This window comes from Arvicola amphibius, chromosome 3 (genome assembly GCF_903992535.2).
Source record: "Arvicola amphibius chromosome 3, mArvAmp1.2, whole genome shotgun sequence".
Classification (NCBI taxonomy): Eukaryota; Metazoa; Chordata; class Mammalia; order Rodentia; family Cricetidae; genus Arvicola; species Arvicola amphibius.
The window spans coordinates 113,716,362-113,733,809 of record NC_052049.1 but is presented as its reverse complement, the minus strand read 5'-3'; the positions used below and the strand labels follow the sequence as shown (position 1 = coordinate 113,733,809).

At 51.9% G+C, this 17,448-nt stretch overlaps 1 protein-coding gene across 1 annotated transcript in view; it reads right to left on the bottom strand.

Annotated features, from left to right (window-relative positions):
- Nucleotides 1–17,448, bottom strand: part of Dscaml1 (DS cell adhesion molecule like 1) — a 330,756-nt gene that overhangs the window by 62,405 nt on the left and 250,903 nt on the right. The window contains exons 7-11 of the mRNA XM_038323307.1: nt 14,963–15,259; nt 13,021–13,293; nt 3,884–4,162; nt 3,379–3,498; nt 2,336–2,512 (exon numbers count right to left, since the gene is read on the bottom strand). Coding sequence (XP_038179235.1) covers nt 2,336–2,512; nt 3,379–3,498; nt 3,884–4,162; nt 13,021–13,293; nt 14,963–15,259 — 1,146 coding nt within the window. The remainder of the gene's footprint in view (nt 1–2,335; nt 2,513–3,378; nt 3,499–3,883; nt 4,163–13,020; nt 13,294–14,962; nt 15,260–17,448) is intronic.

The following is a 17,448-nucleotide window of genomic DNA, read 5'->3' as shown; positions in this document are numbered from 1 at the left end:
AATGCACAGTAGACAAGTTTGTCTCTTGTTTGTCTTCATGACTATGTGGCCAAGTGGGAGTTTCTGTAACTTCTGTTGCCTAGCATTGGGAAGGAGTACTAGACCTTAATATTATTAGCCTGGGAGAGGGGCAAAGTTTGAATTTTGGGGTATAGTCGTTACTGACTGCATACTACTTTCGCCTCATGGTAAAAACTGAAAATTGTGAAGTTGGAGGCCTTCTGTAACTGTTAGCTTACAGAAGAGGAGGACATAGGCTCACAGAGGTCACTGTTCATAATCTTATAGCTCTCAAGTAGCAGAGCTGGGATTTGAACTCAGGGGTGTCTACTCTCCCGGTCATGAAACACGTAGCACCTGTCAGTACTGTTAGGTCAGTGGCGTGAATGTCCCCTCAGCAAGGCCCAGCCTAAAGGTGCAGTTTGCCCTGGATGACCCCTTAGGATATGCTTTACCCTTTGATACACTTCTTTGTTTCTTCTGCTTGGGGACAGTGTGCACAGAGGTCAGCTAGCCCTCTGAATGCTTCGGTCTGATACCATGGAGCTGAATCAAGTCAAATATTTACTAAAAGTGGGAGACACCAAGGTGAGCCTTGAAATGGGCTTGGGGTGGCAGCCTCTGCAAGTGGGTCAGGGAGAATGATGGTGACACTGGCACATTTAGAATGTGCTAAGAGGTGTCTGGGCTTCCTCCAGCCATGTCACTGTGTGTGCATGAGTGTGTGTGTGTGTGTGTGTGTGCGAGAGAGAGAGAGAGAGAGAGAGAGAGAGAGAGAGAGAGAGAGAGAGAGAAAACATTCTAATACCCCTAGAACCTTCTTTGGACTGGTTCAGTCAACACAGAATATTATTGTCCTCAGAAGTGAGGTGACTCATCTCAAGTCCAGCCTGACATGAACCAGGTCTCCTCCCACACTATCTTCCAAACACTGTGCCCTTCACGGCTCTGTCCCCTCACATCTACGGAAATCCACGTGCCAGAGGGGGAGCCTCACAGGCACGGTGGACCCCAGTGTTGAGGAGAGCTGGGCCTTCTGCTGACAGCGAGGAGACTGTCAGTGATGAACGGGCAAGGACAGGTCCAGAGGAGCTGCTCTTCCCCTTGTGGTTCTCCCTGGCTGAGGGATGTAGATTGATTGTCTGGCTTTATTAAGGACAAAGTGCTTTTTGATGGTGGGAGGGAGGCTGCTTTTAGCACGGGGATTCCAATGACCGGCAGGCAGAGGCTCCCTCAGCATCGATCTCCTGGCAGGGCTTCCCCGTCTGGATAAAAGCCCAGGGTTGTTCATGGAGGGAACTCTCAGAAGGTGTGGAGTGGACTGTACATGGGCTCTGCAGCTCTTACTAGCTACCCTAGAGGGATGCTGGAAAGAGGGCCACTGCTGGCCACATCTGTGCCCGATCAGGACCACCCTGGCTGCCTGACATACACGAAGGACTGGACACAGACTGTGCCGTGGGCCATCACATAGTCTTTATAGATAGGGAAAATGTGGTTTAAGAAGGACATCTGTGTCCCGTAGTAGTGATATCATGGTTACCAGAATCACATTTGGCTGGTGGACACCAAAACTTAGGTTGTCTTCTCCACCTTCCGAAGTCCATTTCCTGACCCGGGATCTCAGGAACCCTTGCCCTGATGTGGTTCTTGGGGACCCATGACAAAGGGTCCTAAACCCACATAGGAGTAAGGTTCACCGGGCATGAATGGCTACTGTGGTACCTAATGGAACCCGGGGACGGGAGAAAACAGCGGCTTCAGGGCCATCCAGGTGGCTCTGGCTAGGGAATTGGGAGGCCATTCCCCGAGGAGTCAGAGTTACAGAGCTGTGCTGTCCCCAGGCGTCTCCACTCCCACTCAGTTGCTGTATTAGTCAAAACGGAAGACTAGAGCACAAGAGACAAAATGACCTTCCCTAGGTCACGCAGATCATTAGCTAGACTGGGACTGGGGATCCAGTTTTCCAACCTACACGGTGGACCTGTATCTTCCTTCTGAGTCTGTAAACAGGCTGTACATAGCTGAATATGCACCAAGGGACAGAAAGGGGTTGTTTGATTTAGGTATTGAGATTGAATTACCAGATGATAATGATCCGAAACATTACCAGACAGCTATCAGAACCCACATCCTTGTCGTAAGACAAGGCAGAGTGTGCCTCTGTTTTGAATAAACCTCCAGGAGGCTCCCAAGCTCACCTCTGAGCAACCTTGCTCTTTCGGAACAGAAAAGCAGCATCCCAGGGGGAGGATGGATGAGCATCGGGGAGAGCCAAGACTGGTCTTGGCGAGCCTTGGAAGATCTGGAGCAGTGGGGTGGGGGCAATACTCACTCTTGACGGTGAGGAACATGGCCTTGCTGATGTCGGTGCCCACACCGTTGCTGGCCTGGCAGAGGTAGTAGCCAATGTCCTCTTCCAGGACGTGGCGTATCAGCAGGGAGCTGTTGGGCAGGATCTGGATGCGGCCAGTGAGGGGCACTGGGTGATATTGCTGGGGGTTCCCGCTTCCTGAAAGGAGGGGAGGCAGCAGTTAGAGGGGTGTTGGGAGTGGGTGTAACCTAGTACTTTAGGAGAGGCCTGATAAAGCCCTCTTGCCCACCCGAGGGCATTTCATGACAGAGTTACACCATCTCACAGAACTGGCACCTTGCAGCTCCTACTGCACAATGTGAAATACCTCCTGGCCTGGACCTGCCTCTGAGGCACAGAAATGACTGGGGCAGTACCTCAGGCAGAGCCCACTTTGTTACTGAACTCGCTGGAATGAATTCCTTGGTCAACTTGGCAATGGGCCAGGAGAAGATTGAGTTCTCATATGACAATTGCCTGGTCACATGCAGTCAGGCCCAGGGAATAAGCCACCTGTCTTCCACAGGGGGTCTTGGGTACCCCTCCAATACCAACATTAGTCATGGATGGTCCATCTTGTGGTGTCTAGTTGGATACCAAATGTATCCTTGTGATGAGGCTGGGCTGGGAGAGGACCAATATCTCACACTAGATAGGACCCTAGGATGGGCAGGGCAGGGTGGAGAAAGCAATACAAACTAGCTTTTGGGAGGCAGGAGGTTAAGTGGTAGGAATGAGAGGAGCTTTAGGGGCTGTGGATGTTGCTCAGTGATGGAAGACTTGCCTGTCATGCATGAGGCCCTTGGTTTGATCCTCAGCATCACAAAAAGCAAACTTTTAGGAAATTTGGATTCAGCATCATGTTGTCCCTCAGCCTGGCATGGCTGAGAATGACTTCTAGATCATTGGATGTAGGGGATCCCCAAGTTCAGAGTTCACTACTCTCAGGGCTGAAAGTTGCATGGGAGAACAGGTCCCAGACCCATCCGAGCAGCCTTCTGGTCCCCCCCTGCTCCTCCTCTCACCTTTGGCATGCTTCCACATGACCTTTGGTGGTGGGTAGCCATCTACTGAGCAGTTGAGCACCCCAGCTTTGCCATAGATGCCATCTTGGTTGTTGGGCTGCACCACAAATCGAGGGGGCACTGTGGAAAGAAGGAGAGCAAGGAGAAAAAGAGGATGTCAGTTTCTGATGGGTCCCCTAAGTCAGGGGGCCTCTTCTAGCAGAATCAGGCCTTCTTGGATCATTACATCGTTGGGAGCAGTCAGCCTGTGAAGCCACAAAAAAATGGAGAGCTCTCGCAAGAACCACAGTGGGAACTCAGAGTCTGGAGTCCCAAATCTGCCTGTGCCCACAGCTGACCAAGTAAGGATGCCTCCACTCCAGGTCTGAAAGGAAAAGGCTGAAGTATCTCTGTCTCTAAGAATCCAGCCAGAACCACCTTACCAAGAGTCTATAATTCCAACTGGAACTCTAGAAAGATGCTCTTAGTCCCCCACCCCTTCTGAGGGCTGGCCTGACCCGCTCACCACGCACGATGAGCTGGCGCTCCCGGCTCACAGTGGCCGCTGCGTTGCTGGCGATGCAAGTGTAGTTGCCGTTGTGCTTGAGGGAGACGCTGGAGATCTGCAGGGAGCTCATGAACTCCTTGCTCTCGATGGTCACGCCTGAGCCCGAGATGATCACCTGTCCGTCCTTTCTCCAGGTGATCCGGATGGGCATGTCCCCCGAGGACACCACACAGGGGATGTAGAGCAGCTGGCCGATGGAGGCAGGCGGGAACTCAAAGGGTTGGATCAGAGGGGGCACTGGAGGGACAAGGGGATTACGGTCAAGTGCCACTCACCCACCCTGGTCCCTGTCTGGAGGGGGGCAGTCTGACTTTCACTGACCGTGGGGCAGGCCTGCAATCCATCTCCCCAGGTCTTGCCCACCTGCATACCTAGACCATGGCTCGGGGTCTCTCTCTTAACCTGCCCAACTCTCAGATTGGGCCTTTCATTTGCCTCATGAGCTTCCTGACCCACTGCTTAGCCTGTGTATAAATTCTCATCTTGGCATCCATCTCCTGGCCTTTTGGGGGCCTGTGATAGAGATGAGATGTACAGCAGAGGTGAGGAAGGCCTGTGCAGATTCTCGCCCGTCCCTCTCCATGAGCACTTGCCTGAAGCAGGTGTCTCCAGATGATATCGTCTCATTAACTTGCCCCTCTCCATGGCCATTAGCATGTAGAAACTTTACATATGCAAAGGAATCTCACTGAATCCTTCTACCAGCTGCGGACCTGGAGCTTGATGGTCCCGTTTTACAGATGGAAAGACTGAGGTTCAGAAGCACCGTGACTGAGACAGGCTATGCGAGGTGGCCTGAAACCTGATCTATCTGCTTTCCAAGTCAGGGCTCTTTTCATTAAGCGGCATAGCTGCCCCTTGAGAAAAACCACAAACGTACACACGGCAGGCCCTTTTGTCTCCCAAGGCGTGCTAAAACAGAAAACCTGTTCTCTCTCGGGCGGCCACGCGGATGGCTCCTTGGGTAGAACTAACTCTCTGCACCCAGCTGCCCTCATCTCGGGCCCTGGGTGGTGGTGGTGGTGGGGCCTGTCTGCAGCCTGAGTCGCTGTGAGATGGATCCTCCTCTCTCAGTGCTGGCGAGAACATCAGCCATTATCTTTATGATAACTCAATTAGGCGGCAGCAACTTCCCCAGCTCATGGGGGGGGGGGGGGGGGGGGGGAGAGTGAAGGAGACAGACAATTAGCTTAACAAGGATGAGCATGAGTAGATGAGGTCTCCTTTCTGGAGTCGAATAATTAAATTGCAAGGCTGCCCACGGTCTCCAGCCTTCTCCCAGGCTCCAGCCCGCCCCTCTTTGGAAGCTAGTGATGCTATTTCACTTCAGGCCTGTCCAGAGACACAGCCACAGCGGTGTGCACGGCAGGCCTCGCAGACACACGGACTTCCAGGGTTCAGAAGGAAGCAGCCAGATGTGTACATAGATCCTCTGGATCTGAGGTGGGGTAGGGTGGTGGTGTTTCTTGACCAAGAGCTGCTGGTCTGGAGAATGTGGCAGTTAGGAGGGGTACTGCTTCCATGACTCCCATCAGGGGCTCAGCTGGCCTTCAAATGCTACCTCACCCTGCCCTCCACTCCAACTAGAAGTCTAGCATCATGATTTTCCATGCCTGAGCCTTGCTCAGGGGGCATGCCTGGCATGCCCTTACCCACCACTATGAGCTCCCCATTCACTAACCAGCACTCACCCATCTGATTCCAGACCTGCTTTGGCTTTGGCCAGGTCTTAGACCTCAGCCAGATATCCTAGGGTTCTGGCCATTGGTCAGATTGATACATCCCTGTCACTGGCGGTGGTGGGGTATTGTCCCTGGTCCTGAGGGAGGCTGTCCCGGGCCATGGATATCTCTATATACATTTCTCTGAAATTCCGGCTCTGACAATGGCCCAATGCCCTTTAGTAAGAGTTCCTAGAGAAACTGCTCTCCTTAGGTCATTGTGAACTCCCTTGCGTGTGTGTGTGTGTGTGTGTGTGTGTGTGAGAGAGAGAGAGAGAGAGAGAGAGAGAGAGAGAGAGAGAGACAGAGACAGAGACAGAGAGAGAAAGAGTAGGTCACACCTAGGCCTCTAGGCCTCCTTCTGTTTTTTTTTCTTGACACAATTGCTTCAAGAATCCAGTGCAGATCCAACTGCTGCCATATCCCTGAGGCTCGGAGCTAGAACTTGCATAATAGGAGCATTTACTGCATAATATTGTAGGTGCCCCATAAATGCTCATTAGATATGTAAATAAGTAATATGTCTGCATATCACTTCTCAGGGTGACCTCATGGGGTCTCCTGTGTGCTGGACCAGGGGTGGGGTAGACATAAAGTAGGGGTCCAGAGAGACTAAGAGGAGCCCCAACATCTCTCCCTGTGCTGCTGTCCTGTGACTATGTCCAGAGCTCCTCCTTGGCCCTCCCTAGCTAGGGCCAGGCCTTTTCTGTTGTAGCACTAATGTAGCTCTCGGGACCGAGGAACATCTGGACTGTGAGCAGGGCTTTATGACGGTGGTGAACTCCAGGGCCCGTAGGGTAGGACATGGGGCCATGGCCTGGGTAGTCTGAGTCCATTTCCAGGAGAGGCAGAGCAACAAGGCAGAGAGAGTGACACTGAGTGAATAGCTTTTGCTCAGCAGGGGAGACCGTCTTTCTCAGTCAGGAAGGATTTACAGAGCCGGGTAAGTTTCTAAGGCAGGTTAATTCATTAACTAGCCAGTTCATGGAATATTTATGAAATGTCTGCCCTGCGAAGGCATTGCCGCTGTGTGGACAAGGGAAGCAGTAACCTGCTTGAGTTGTAGGTGGAGAGCTTTGGGAGAGGTTAGACACCGTCCTTCACGATTACTGGGCCAGTGCCCTCTGGACACAGACACAGGACTCAGCAGAGGCAGGTGTCCTCAGGAAGTGACCCCAGCCTCAGGGAGCCCTGGCATTTGAAGTGACACACATGCGTACAAAATAATACACGTGATGAGGGAAGGGGACCAGGCTGAGCCACAGGACAGAGACCACGGAGGACTGTCTTTCCTTTCTAGTCGGTAGAATGGCGTGGAAGATCTCTTGAGAGGCCACTGAAAAGCAGCAGCCGGCACCCATGCTGTGTTAGTCATATAGGTAGGATGGTCCAGAGCTCTTTGACGTCCTATGTGGCATATGACCGGTCGGTGCTAAGAACTGCCAACAGTTGCGGGGACAGAGTAGAGCCCTCCTTCTGAGCTTCAGGGGCACAGCTTTCCTGGTGTGGGTGCTCCTCTAAGTAATCCCTTACCTAATGCTTCTGTAAATAATCCCAATAAACCGCCGCTTCACTGAGCTAGACTTGAGTGTAATAATTTCTTTGACCAGTTAGTACCCCACCTGGGGTGAGCAGACCTTTGCTCATTTCTGCTAAGGAAAAGCCGCACAATCCCTCTGCAGACTGTGGAAGGGCCAGGGCTGCTTGGGGCAGGGACTCTGCAGCTCATTCAGGGAACCCTCAGAGATAACCTTGGGGGAGAAAAAACACTAGGGTTCCTGGCTGCTGTATAGGCTGGTTAACCCCAAAACGAGCACTGTGGGCAAGGGGATTCTCAGTAGTAATGGGATATTTGATAAAACAAAAACAAAAAACACCACATGATTTTTTTAGGCTTTGGATTCCAGGAGAGGAAGACCCATCATTTAGCTACATTGTCTCTAAGTTCAGGGTCCTACGCTGTATACCATCTTCCCCCATACTCGGGAAACAATTTTTAGAAGTTGGGGGGGGGTCCCTGACCACCTGCTTTAATCAGTGTCAACTACAGTTCCAAGCTTGTGCCCCGTGTCCCTACACTTCTGCAGTAGCTGGCCTGGAGTGTCACCTAGCCAGCGACTTCTTTCCTGGAGCAAGATACCACACCAGTGTAGGGGCCAGAGGCCAGAGTCTTGACAAAGACGCAGAAATCGTGGCCAGTATGCAGCATCTGGCTGCCGTAAAGCCTTTATAGACACTTGTTTGGAAGTGTCACGGTGCTGACCACCAGCCCAGCCCATAAATGCTTTATGGGGTCTCTTATTATCTGTCTTTGAGGCTGAGCCTTTTATTTACTGCACCTGCTAGCAGAGTGTGCACTGTGGGAAGGCAGAGCCTCTCTGTCCACACAGCACGGACACAAGGAAGATCTATGTCTGGGGCTGGGACAATTGAAGTCTAGACTCTGTTGCTCCCTCAAGTGACCATGGGCAAGTGGCTTGTCACAACCACCTGGCCTCTGAGCCTTGGCTTTTTACTCTGTAAAATGGAGGGGTTTCAGGTCTGGCGAGACGGCTAAGAGTACTTGCCACACAAACATGAAGGTTTGAGAGAGGATCTCAGTAACTGGGAGTGGGGGTGGGGAGTCCTGTGTGGTGGTACTTGTCCACAACCCCAGTGCTCCTGTGGGCAGACGGGAAGATCACGGGGGCTGTGACTATGAGCTCAGCTCAGGTTCAGCAAGAAGTCCTGTCCTAGGGAAGAAGGTGACAGATCAGGACTCCACACGCATGTACAGCACATGTGCCCATACATATAACAGTCTCTCTCTCTCTCTCTCTCTCTCTCTCTCTCTCTCTCTCTCTCTCTCTCTCTCTCTTTCTCTTTCTCTCTCCCTCTCTCTCTCTCTCCCACACACACAAAATGGTGGAGGTAGGCCAATTAATTTCACAGCTGTTTCAATAAATATAATTTTTTAAAAAAATAAGCACAATTTTTCTTCAGTTTTTTTCACAACTATCCCTTCTTGGGAAGGCTTTCCCTGACCACAAGGTCCCCCACCCCTTGGCCCTCTTATCCAGTCCTGACTTAGATTTAACATTACACATTGTACACACCGTCTGTTTACTCATGGAGGGTGGGGAGTTTTGTGTTTTGAACACACCTGTGTTGGCAAAACAGAAAGAGTGCCAGGAACACAGTAGGTGCACAGCCACCCACCGGGTGAATAAGCCTGGGGTCAATGCTTCCCCATCCTTATCGCCTGCGCCACCACCAGCCCTATCTGTCCCAGAAGGCAGTTGCTTGCTCTATGTTCCCAAGGAAACTTGGCTGCAAGCAGAGCCTTTTCTAGAGGTTGTCATGGTAGAACTAGGCAGTTCTCCTCCCATGGAGCCCGTGGTGCCCCCTGCCTGCGGCTATCCGCAGGGCTTCTTTCAAATCATCTCCACCAGTAGCAGGCATTTGGGGGAGTGGGTCGCCTAAATCTTCAGATCACAGAGCCTCCCATCCCCAGCCACTCGTGGGCGTGGGAGAGGGCTTCCCACAGGAGCCCCCTCCAGCTATGTCTGAAGCTATGCACTGAGTAGACAGGGACATATGTGTGTGGGTCTGGGGTAGGAGCATTTGAGGAGAAGAGTGTCTGTGTGGGAGCGAGTCCCCTCTTCTGCTAGCTTGCTCTATGGGGACTCGATCCAGTCAGAGCATGCCTCCTGCCTTCACTCTTCCTGCAGGGGCTCCTGGAGAGTCAGAGGTGGGGATGGAGACATTTTCCCACAGAACCATGCCAAGAGGTCTGGTTGTAGGCCCTGCTCCTGGTTAATAAAACGTTCAGTCTTTGTACCGAAAGACCTTTTCATGACACCTTATTTTTTAGGTACAGAGGCCCCAAAAGTCACCATCTAGGTTGGATCTGTGTGCACTCCTTTTAGCATCCTGCCAGGGATCTTTCCAGAAGTTCAGAGACAAGGGCTGCCTCCGGAAACTGGGTCCCCTTGCCTTTCGGTGCCGTGTGTACCAAGCCCAGGAAGTTCTCGGTTCATCCTCGTCTCCCTCCCTCTTCTGCTCCTCCTGCCTCACTGTGCCTGGCAGGAGCTCTTGAGAAATGTTTCATAGAACCACCCATAGCTGCCTTTCACGGGTCAGGGATGTTGTGTTGCAGGAGGAAGCATTTGTGCACACAAAACTGCTCACATGCGTGTACATGAAGCTGCCCCAGAATGAATGGGCTGGTGTGCTACTTTTGACCCTTGATTGTGCGTGTAGTTTGTACATGTGTGTGCACACCCCACACATCTCTGCACACATGCATGTTTGCTTGTCGGGTATGTTCTGATCTTGGCTCACTGATTGAAAATTTCATTAGCAGACAAGCAGTCCCCAGAAGGACTGGAGTCAGCAGTTACTTTTCCAGCTCACAAAGCAGCATGGATTTGGCCGCACCTGGTCCACCAGTCTTTGCCCCACAGAGAAGCGGGGATTGGGGAGGGGCCTTAACATACTATTGCAGGCTTCCACGGCCCACCCTTTTCTGTTCTCTGTCCCAATCTGATCCCCTAACATGATGCACTTTCCAATGTCCAGTAGCCATGGGGTTTGGAGTGTTACCCCTGCCTCCACTCCTTCCTCCCTGGAGTCAGGGCCCCTTGCCATACCCAGGGGCACCTCCTCCTCCCCCCCTCCTTTGGGAGCTCTTGGAAGAGCACAGCCGCTAATCAAGCAGCGTGATCATAATCAGCTTTGATGGGCTCTTCTGCAAAAAGTGCATTCTAATGAGGTGGGGGAGCTGAGCCGAGAGGGTGGGGGTGGAGGAACCAAGCTTTCAGAGTGGTGGGGGAACTGGCTTCCAGACCCTTATAGGAGTGGCTAGTCTGGAGAGGAAACAGGGGCCCCTTCCCTTCCTATGGTTGCACATTGGCATTTTTTTCAGACCCTGATGAGGGGGAGCAGGAAGGTTTTCACACAAGCCTTTATTATACACAGATAGACACACAGATATACACACAGATAGACAGTCAGATACACACAAATAGACACACAGACATAGGTACTCAGACAGAAATACAGACACATAGATCCACACATTCACAGACAGACAATTGTGTACACACCAGATGTACAGACACAGACAGACACATAGACAGAGACATAAACATATAAACAGTCAGACAGACCTATAGATACACAGGCACATACAATACAGATACACAGAGACAGACACACAGGTGCATACAATACAGATATACAGAGACAGACACACAGGCACACACAATACAGAGACACACACGCAAAGTCACGTGCTCATACACTCTCCGCACCTCTCCGTGGGCTGGGAGATATTGTCACGCTGTACTATCACTATAGGCCCAGTGAGTCGCTGAGCCTGAATGCATCAGATTCAATTCATTAGGACTGATCGCTCCCTGAATGGGGCTGAATAATTGATGAGCAGAGAGCAGCTTTCAGGATGTTCCGAGTACTCTGAGGCTTGCTGGAGCCTTGTTATTATTGTTGTTTTTTTTTTCTTTTAGCTGACAAACCCGGCCAAATGCTTGCTGGAGCACTGGGCACAGGGAGCAGAGCAGAGGTTAGATGTTTTAATATGTGATGTTTACACTGTACGCTCTCGGCCCATTGCTTGTAACAGAAATGGATACAGGCTTCTGTGATGCCCAGTGGGGTGGAAGCAGGGCAGGCGGAGCCGTGCCACATCATTACCAAGTCCATTTTCCCAGGTATGGAATGGGGTTGCGGTGCTAGTGTGTGGGCCCAGGGGCTGCCCAGAAAGGGCATTAGGTAGGGAACACACTGGCATTGCGGCAGCCTGAAGCAGGGGGATGTCACTGCTAATGTGTACCCCAGCTCTTTTTCTCAGACCTGAAAGAGCTACAAAGCCCCCTGTTTTTGGAGCTCACAGTGTGGCTTCCCGTAAGGTACTCCAAGCCAGACTAATGTCTGAGATTCAGTTCAACAAACATGGGCTGTCTGGCGCTGTGACAGGTGGCAGGGTGGGTACACAGGATGCATGTGACCCAGCCCCGAGAGCTGCTCAGGGCGAGTCAGATGATTAAAAGATAAGAAGCAGAGGGAGGAGGGCTTCCTTCACCTTTCACTGCGGCTGTTGGGTTCCTGGACTTTCCCATCTGGGAGGTCATTGTCATCACACATTGAGGGGCCACCATCAAATACAGCATGTGTTCCCCCAAACACATTCCCCCCAGACAGTCCTTCCTATGGGCATGTGCAATGCTGCTTTCAGGGTCAGAGCTGAAAAGACTCCAGGTCCGAGACCTTCAAGGGCTCCCCATGTGTTGGGCCTTCTTGGTCCTAGGCTGTGTTCCTCCCCCAGACCCTGGCCTCTGCCTTGCTTTCCCTTCCTGGTTAATTGTCCCTCCCTCTCTTCTCTACTTGGTATGGGGAAGAGGTCTTTCCAGCTTCCCCTGTTTCTCCTGAGGGAATGATATCTGCAGAAGAGATGCCCCGAAGTTACAGGGGCCCCTCCTTGGTCTCAAGGGCATTGGCTTCCTCTGTGGCCCTCCAAATACCACAGGTCGCCTCTGTTCCTGAGGTGGAAGCTGGAGCCGATTCTAGGTTCCCAGACCGTCCTCCTTGGGTCTGCATCCTCCTCTGGTATTTCCTGGTCAGGCCCAGCAGAATCCACTTCCTCTGTTCCTAGAACGCACAGGACCCTCATCCCAGGCACTCTCTAGATAACTGCCGTGCCTGTGAATCCCAGAGGATGTATTTGGGGTTCTCATAACTTACACCATCCCAGAGCCAAGGGAGCAGAAGCCTCTGAATCATTCCTTTAAAATCAATGTACCTGAAGACTTAGGGGATGGCCTCTGAGGGGGTACCATAGACACATAGCACCCACCCAGATCCCTGCTCCAGTCACCCATCAGGTGAACAAGAGAGCCTTGAGTAGGTTGGTGACAGAGCTCCAGGTCTCAGGGAGCTAGCAGATAGTCTTTCCCATGTCACCACGGAGGCTGTAAGTGTTCCTGCTGGGTGGTTAGTGTGTTTCCTCTACCCTGGCCTCCTGCTGCTGCTCTCCAGGGTGGCCCTACTGTTGAGTACCTTGTGGCTCTTTCCTGACATCAGTCACCCAGGGTAGGCCATCATCCCTTAGCTGAACCTTTGCCCAGAAAACATGCAGCCTTTCCTTGTCTACAACTGAGCTTTCAAACCCCTGGGGTCAGTGCTGTTTTTCTTCCTTCCTTCAGCTTTTAGCCTTGTAACCATCACAACACCCAGCTCTGTCACCTTTCTCCCAAAGGTCAAGCCCATTTGGTCTTCCTTGGGCTTCTACTCATTGGCGATTGCCTTCTGCTGGACACCTGTACCAACAACCCCGGGAGGCAGGCAGGCAACGTTTCAAGGTGGGGAGGGCCTTACCTTTGACGGCAACATGGACGCTCTGGCTGATGGAAAGCTGCGGCTGGATAAGAACACTGCACAGATACTCGCCCTCATCCATGCCTTTCTGCACGTCGGTCAGCTTGAGAGTCCCGTTCTCGAACACCACCTGGCGGTGGTTATCTGGCAGCAGCAGGGCGTCCTTGTACCATTTGATGGAGTAGTAGGGGTAGCCAATGACCCTGCAGTTGATGAGTGTGTCCCGCCCAGCGACGGCGGTGATGTTCCTCATTGTCCGGATGCTGGGGGGTCCTGGGGAGTTTGGGGGAAAGTGGAGAGGAGGGGCAGGTGGCACCATGAGCCAGTGCCATTTTGTGGTGGGGCTCTTCTCTCTTGCTTGGTCCCTGAGCCTTACCCCTGGGGCTAGAAACTGGGTGAGGGCAGAGGGAGGACTCTCCCTCAGCCTAGTTCAGAGATTGCTGGGATTGGGGTCACCCATGTGACCCCAGAGCTCACTGTTGTCATTGTGAAATAGTTACAAACAGGCATGAGCCACACATTCCTATCACAAGAATCCAGTCCCTTGTGGGACTGGATGAAGCCAATCCACAGCCACTACAGGGAACCACCAGGACTGGGCCAGGTGAATCCTTATTTAGGGAGAAACTAGGATTGGGGTGTCAATAGTGAAACAGAGACCTCATGCCTTTTCTCTGCCTGATCACACTGCGTTTGTACCCCAAAGAACCTCCCATTTAGTAATAAACTATCCAAAGGGCAGCGAGAAGTCTTGGCCGTATGAATCAACATGTTGTTTCTTCCAATCAGGGGAATTGTGTTGGGGGTACCCGAGAAAGGGCTACAAATATGGGTTCTGACCACACTGGCTCGGGGTGGGAGCATCCGCATCTAGACTGACTGGCAGGTAGCCTCGTGGGAGTGGGAGAAGGAAGCGTAGAGGTCACCATGAAGAACGTCGGGGAACTCAGGGACAGAACTAGAGAGGACAGAACTAGAAAGTCTCCCAGGGCTCTGGATCTGTTCCTGCTCCAGTGCAGACAGGGATACCGGGGCTTGGCTGAATGATGGCCTCAGACTTGTTATGTGGGATGGGAGAGCTGGAAAAAGTGTGTTTAGAATGATCTCCATTTGCACCCCTTCCCTGCCTCAGGTGAACTGGCAGCACCCCTGAACCGGCGTCCATTATGACAATTTCCCTGTCCTCTCGCCCTTGGGTTAGATGTCACTCATAGGGTCCAGAGAGGACCAGTCGGACTGAGAGGGCTAAGGGCATCAGAGGAGACGGCTCTCACCATGTGAACTTAGAGAACTGAGGGAAGGGGTGGCTGGCACCCTGGGGACTCTTCTACTCCTCCACGTAGCCCCTGTCTCTGGGAGTCACCCAACTCTGGCCTCAGTTTCAAGCTTCTCCTCCTGAAGGCTTAGGCCTTGCACGTGAGAACACGATCTCCAGGCTCCTGGCTGTCTACAGCCCCTGGAGCAGGCTTGGCTCTGTGGAGCATGCCGGGAGTTCACTAGTATTAAGGTTGAGTACGCCCTACTTCTATCTGTTTTTGCCCTTTCAAGACCCTGCTGGGGGCTGGCAGATGCTAGCCGGTGCACAGAGCACTGGGGGCCCAGAGTGATTTGATGGGGTGGATAGGATGGTCAGGCTGGATCGTGGGAGTGAAGCGGGGAAGGAGAATGGGGTGGACGATACCAGACACACACTCACACACAAGAATGGTTGATGGGACTGTGGTGGACAGGTTAGAGAGAGAGAGTAAGAGAGATAGAGATAGAGATAGATAGAGACAGAGAGAGAGAGAGAGAGAGAGAGAGAGAGAGGAAGAGAAAGGAGAGAGAAACCTCCACTAAAATCAAAATGACAATGATTAAGAAGCACACAAGAATGATGGTGACTACAAAGGTGGCAAAGGAACTCAAAAGCCTATTCTGATATTTAAATGTGGACAGGCACCTCTTACGTTTATTCGCGCCTGATATTCAGCACTGCCCACCGAGTTCCGCGCTGTGCACCGGTACACGCCCCCATCCCGGATCTGGGGGCCCGTGACGTTCATGTGGCTGATGGTAGTGCCGTCGGACATGGTGTACTGGTTGGTGCGGTGGCTTCCATCCCGCACGATGGGCTCGTCGTCCAGGGCCCAGGTGACCGTGGGGGGCGGGGCGCCCTTGGCAGCACACATCAGTGAGAACTGCTCCCCGGGGTTGACCACCTTCTCGCTGAAGGATGAGACGATGCGGGGCGTGCCGTCTGCAGGGAGCGAGGAGCCCCCTTCAGGGTCACGAGTCACAGAGAGACTAACCCCCCAGGCCACCCACCCAGTGGCTGGGAGGAGGCAAAGTGGCAGCCAGGATAAAGACAAAGAGCTGTCACGTGTGGGTTTGTGCCATACACGAACCCATGAGGTGCAGTTACTACCATGGGGTGAGAGGCAAGAATAGTGTCTTTGAGCAGGTTGCTTTGTTGGTGGGTTATGGGAATAGCGGCGTTGACAATTACTCCCACTTCTTCTGGACATGGTGAAGAGTAGATTAATTACTACATTCAAGATGCTCCTCTATTTATTAATAAAGACTGCAAAGCTCAGAAGGCACTGTGCATGAAGGCATGTGTGGGTGGAGTTTGCATGCAGTCTTTGTACTTGACCATGCCAAGGACGGGGAGTAGTAGTGACATTTCGTCCTATTAACAAAAGACTTTATGTTTGAGGTTTAAAATGCAAGTTTCCCAGAGACAGTGGAGGTGATGGGGAGTCTGGCACCAGCCTTAAACCTTGGCTAGCCACATAATCTAGGGTGAGGCAATTAATTTCACATACCCCCTTCTTACTATGGAATGTGGGTGTGGAGTTCCCACCCTGATCATCCTTCCCCACAGGATTGTGTGAGGGATTAAAAAGACATTAAGCACACAGTACCCCATGAATGTGTATGCTTACGTATGTCAATTTAAAAGAAAAAATATTTCTGGAGGAGTTGTGCTTGTAGGCAGTTTCAGCCCTCAGAAGGCTGGCCTGGAGGATTGCCACCAGTTCAAGACCAGCCTGGTCTACATAGTAAGACCTTGTCTTGGAAAAAAAAAATAAACAAACAACCAAATTAAAAAGATAAGATAATAAAAGTAGATGTTTAAAACAAATAAATAAATAAATAAATAGCAGGGCAGATGTCATAGTGTTATTGATACTCTTCAATGTTACACATCAAAATGCCAATGTTTACCAGAGACCTGGCCAGCCTGCCAGCCCTGTCCCTACCTTCGGATGGAAGACACTTAGCTAGAACTGGGGAGAACCTGATGCTTTCCTGGGCTTGGGAGGATGTGGCAGTGTCATGTGGCCATTGGCCCTTCCTTCTCCTTTCTTCCCTCTCTGTGCTGGCCCCTACCTTTTTGTTTTCCACTCCCAGCTTCATTTTCCAAGTCTCTGCTCTCCAGGGACACCTTCTCAGGTGCCAGAATTCTACAGAAGGCAAAAGGTTGGCCCCTCCAAGTGAAAAAATGAGCTAGCTAGTGGGGTGCTCCTATGTTCCCCGGAGGTCCCTGGGATGATGGATATTTTCTGGGAAGAGTGGTGAGGGGCTGGTTGAGCAAGCATTGGGGGCTTGTTGTGCACAGCCCTGTGGGTAGGGGGAGGCACAAGGTCTTAAGTTCAGAGTTTAGTGGCTGCCCAGCTACGAGGTCCCAAAGGTCTTGCAGTGAGACCAGGGAAGACCCACCCTTGGAGGCCTGAGGTTGGCATATTCGTTAATACAGAAGTGGTATGTGCCTGTTGCTGTGTGTGGCTTTTTGTAGTAGAAAGGATCAGCTAGGGACACACTAAACCTAACTGTTGGAAGGTGGGGTTTCTACCAGCCTTGAAGGTACCTATGCACTAACAAGCAAGAGGCATCTCCTCTGTGACCTCAGCCTGGTGCTGGGGTTCATGGCTGGGCGATTGGAGTGTAAGCTTGATTTGGGTCTAGTTTTTGGCCAAGCATTGTGCACAGTGTGGACAAGCATGCACAGAGGTGCCGTGTGAGGGACCCTGGGTGGTGGCAGCTGTAAGAGGAGAGAGAACAGGATGGAAATGGAGACCCCTGCTTAGAAACAGCCTTTTGAGAAGAGGCCTCAGGTCGGAAAGGATTCCAGAGTTCAGAGGCTCCTGACACAACAGCCTCTGGAAAAACCAGAACCTCCAAGACTCTAAAGAAATCCCTCTACTAAGAAAGCACCAGTAACTGTTGAGGGCAAAAGTAGTATATAATAGTATTGTTAAAAACCCTTGTTCGCCAGACATGTGGCCAAAGCCTTGACTTCCTCAACTTCAAAATAGGGTACACTAAAAAGGACCTCCACACAGGGCTCTTGCAAACCTAATGTGAGGGCTTGGTGTCTGCCATGTGTGCACTGAGAACTGGACGAAAGCCTCCCAGCACGGGCAACACCTCTCAGGAACTACA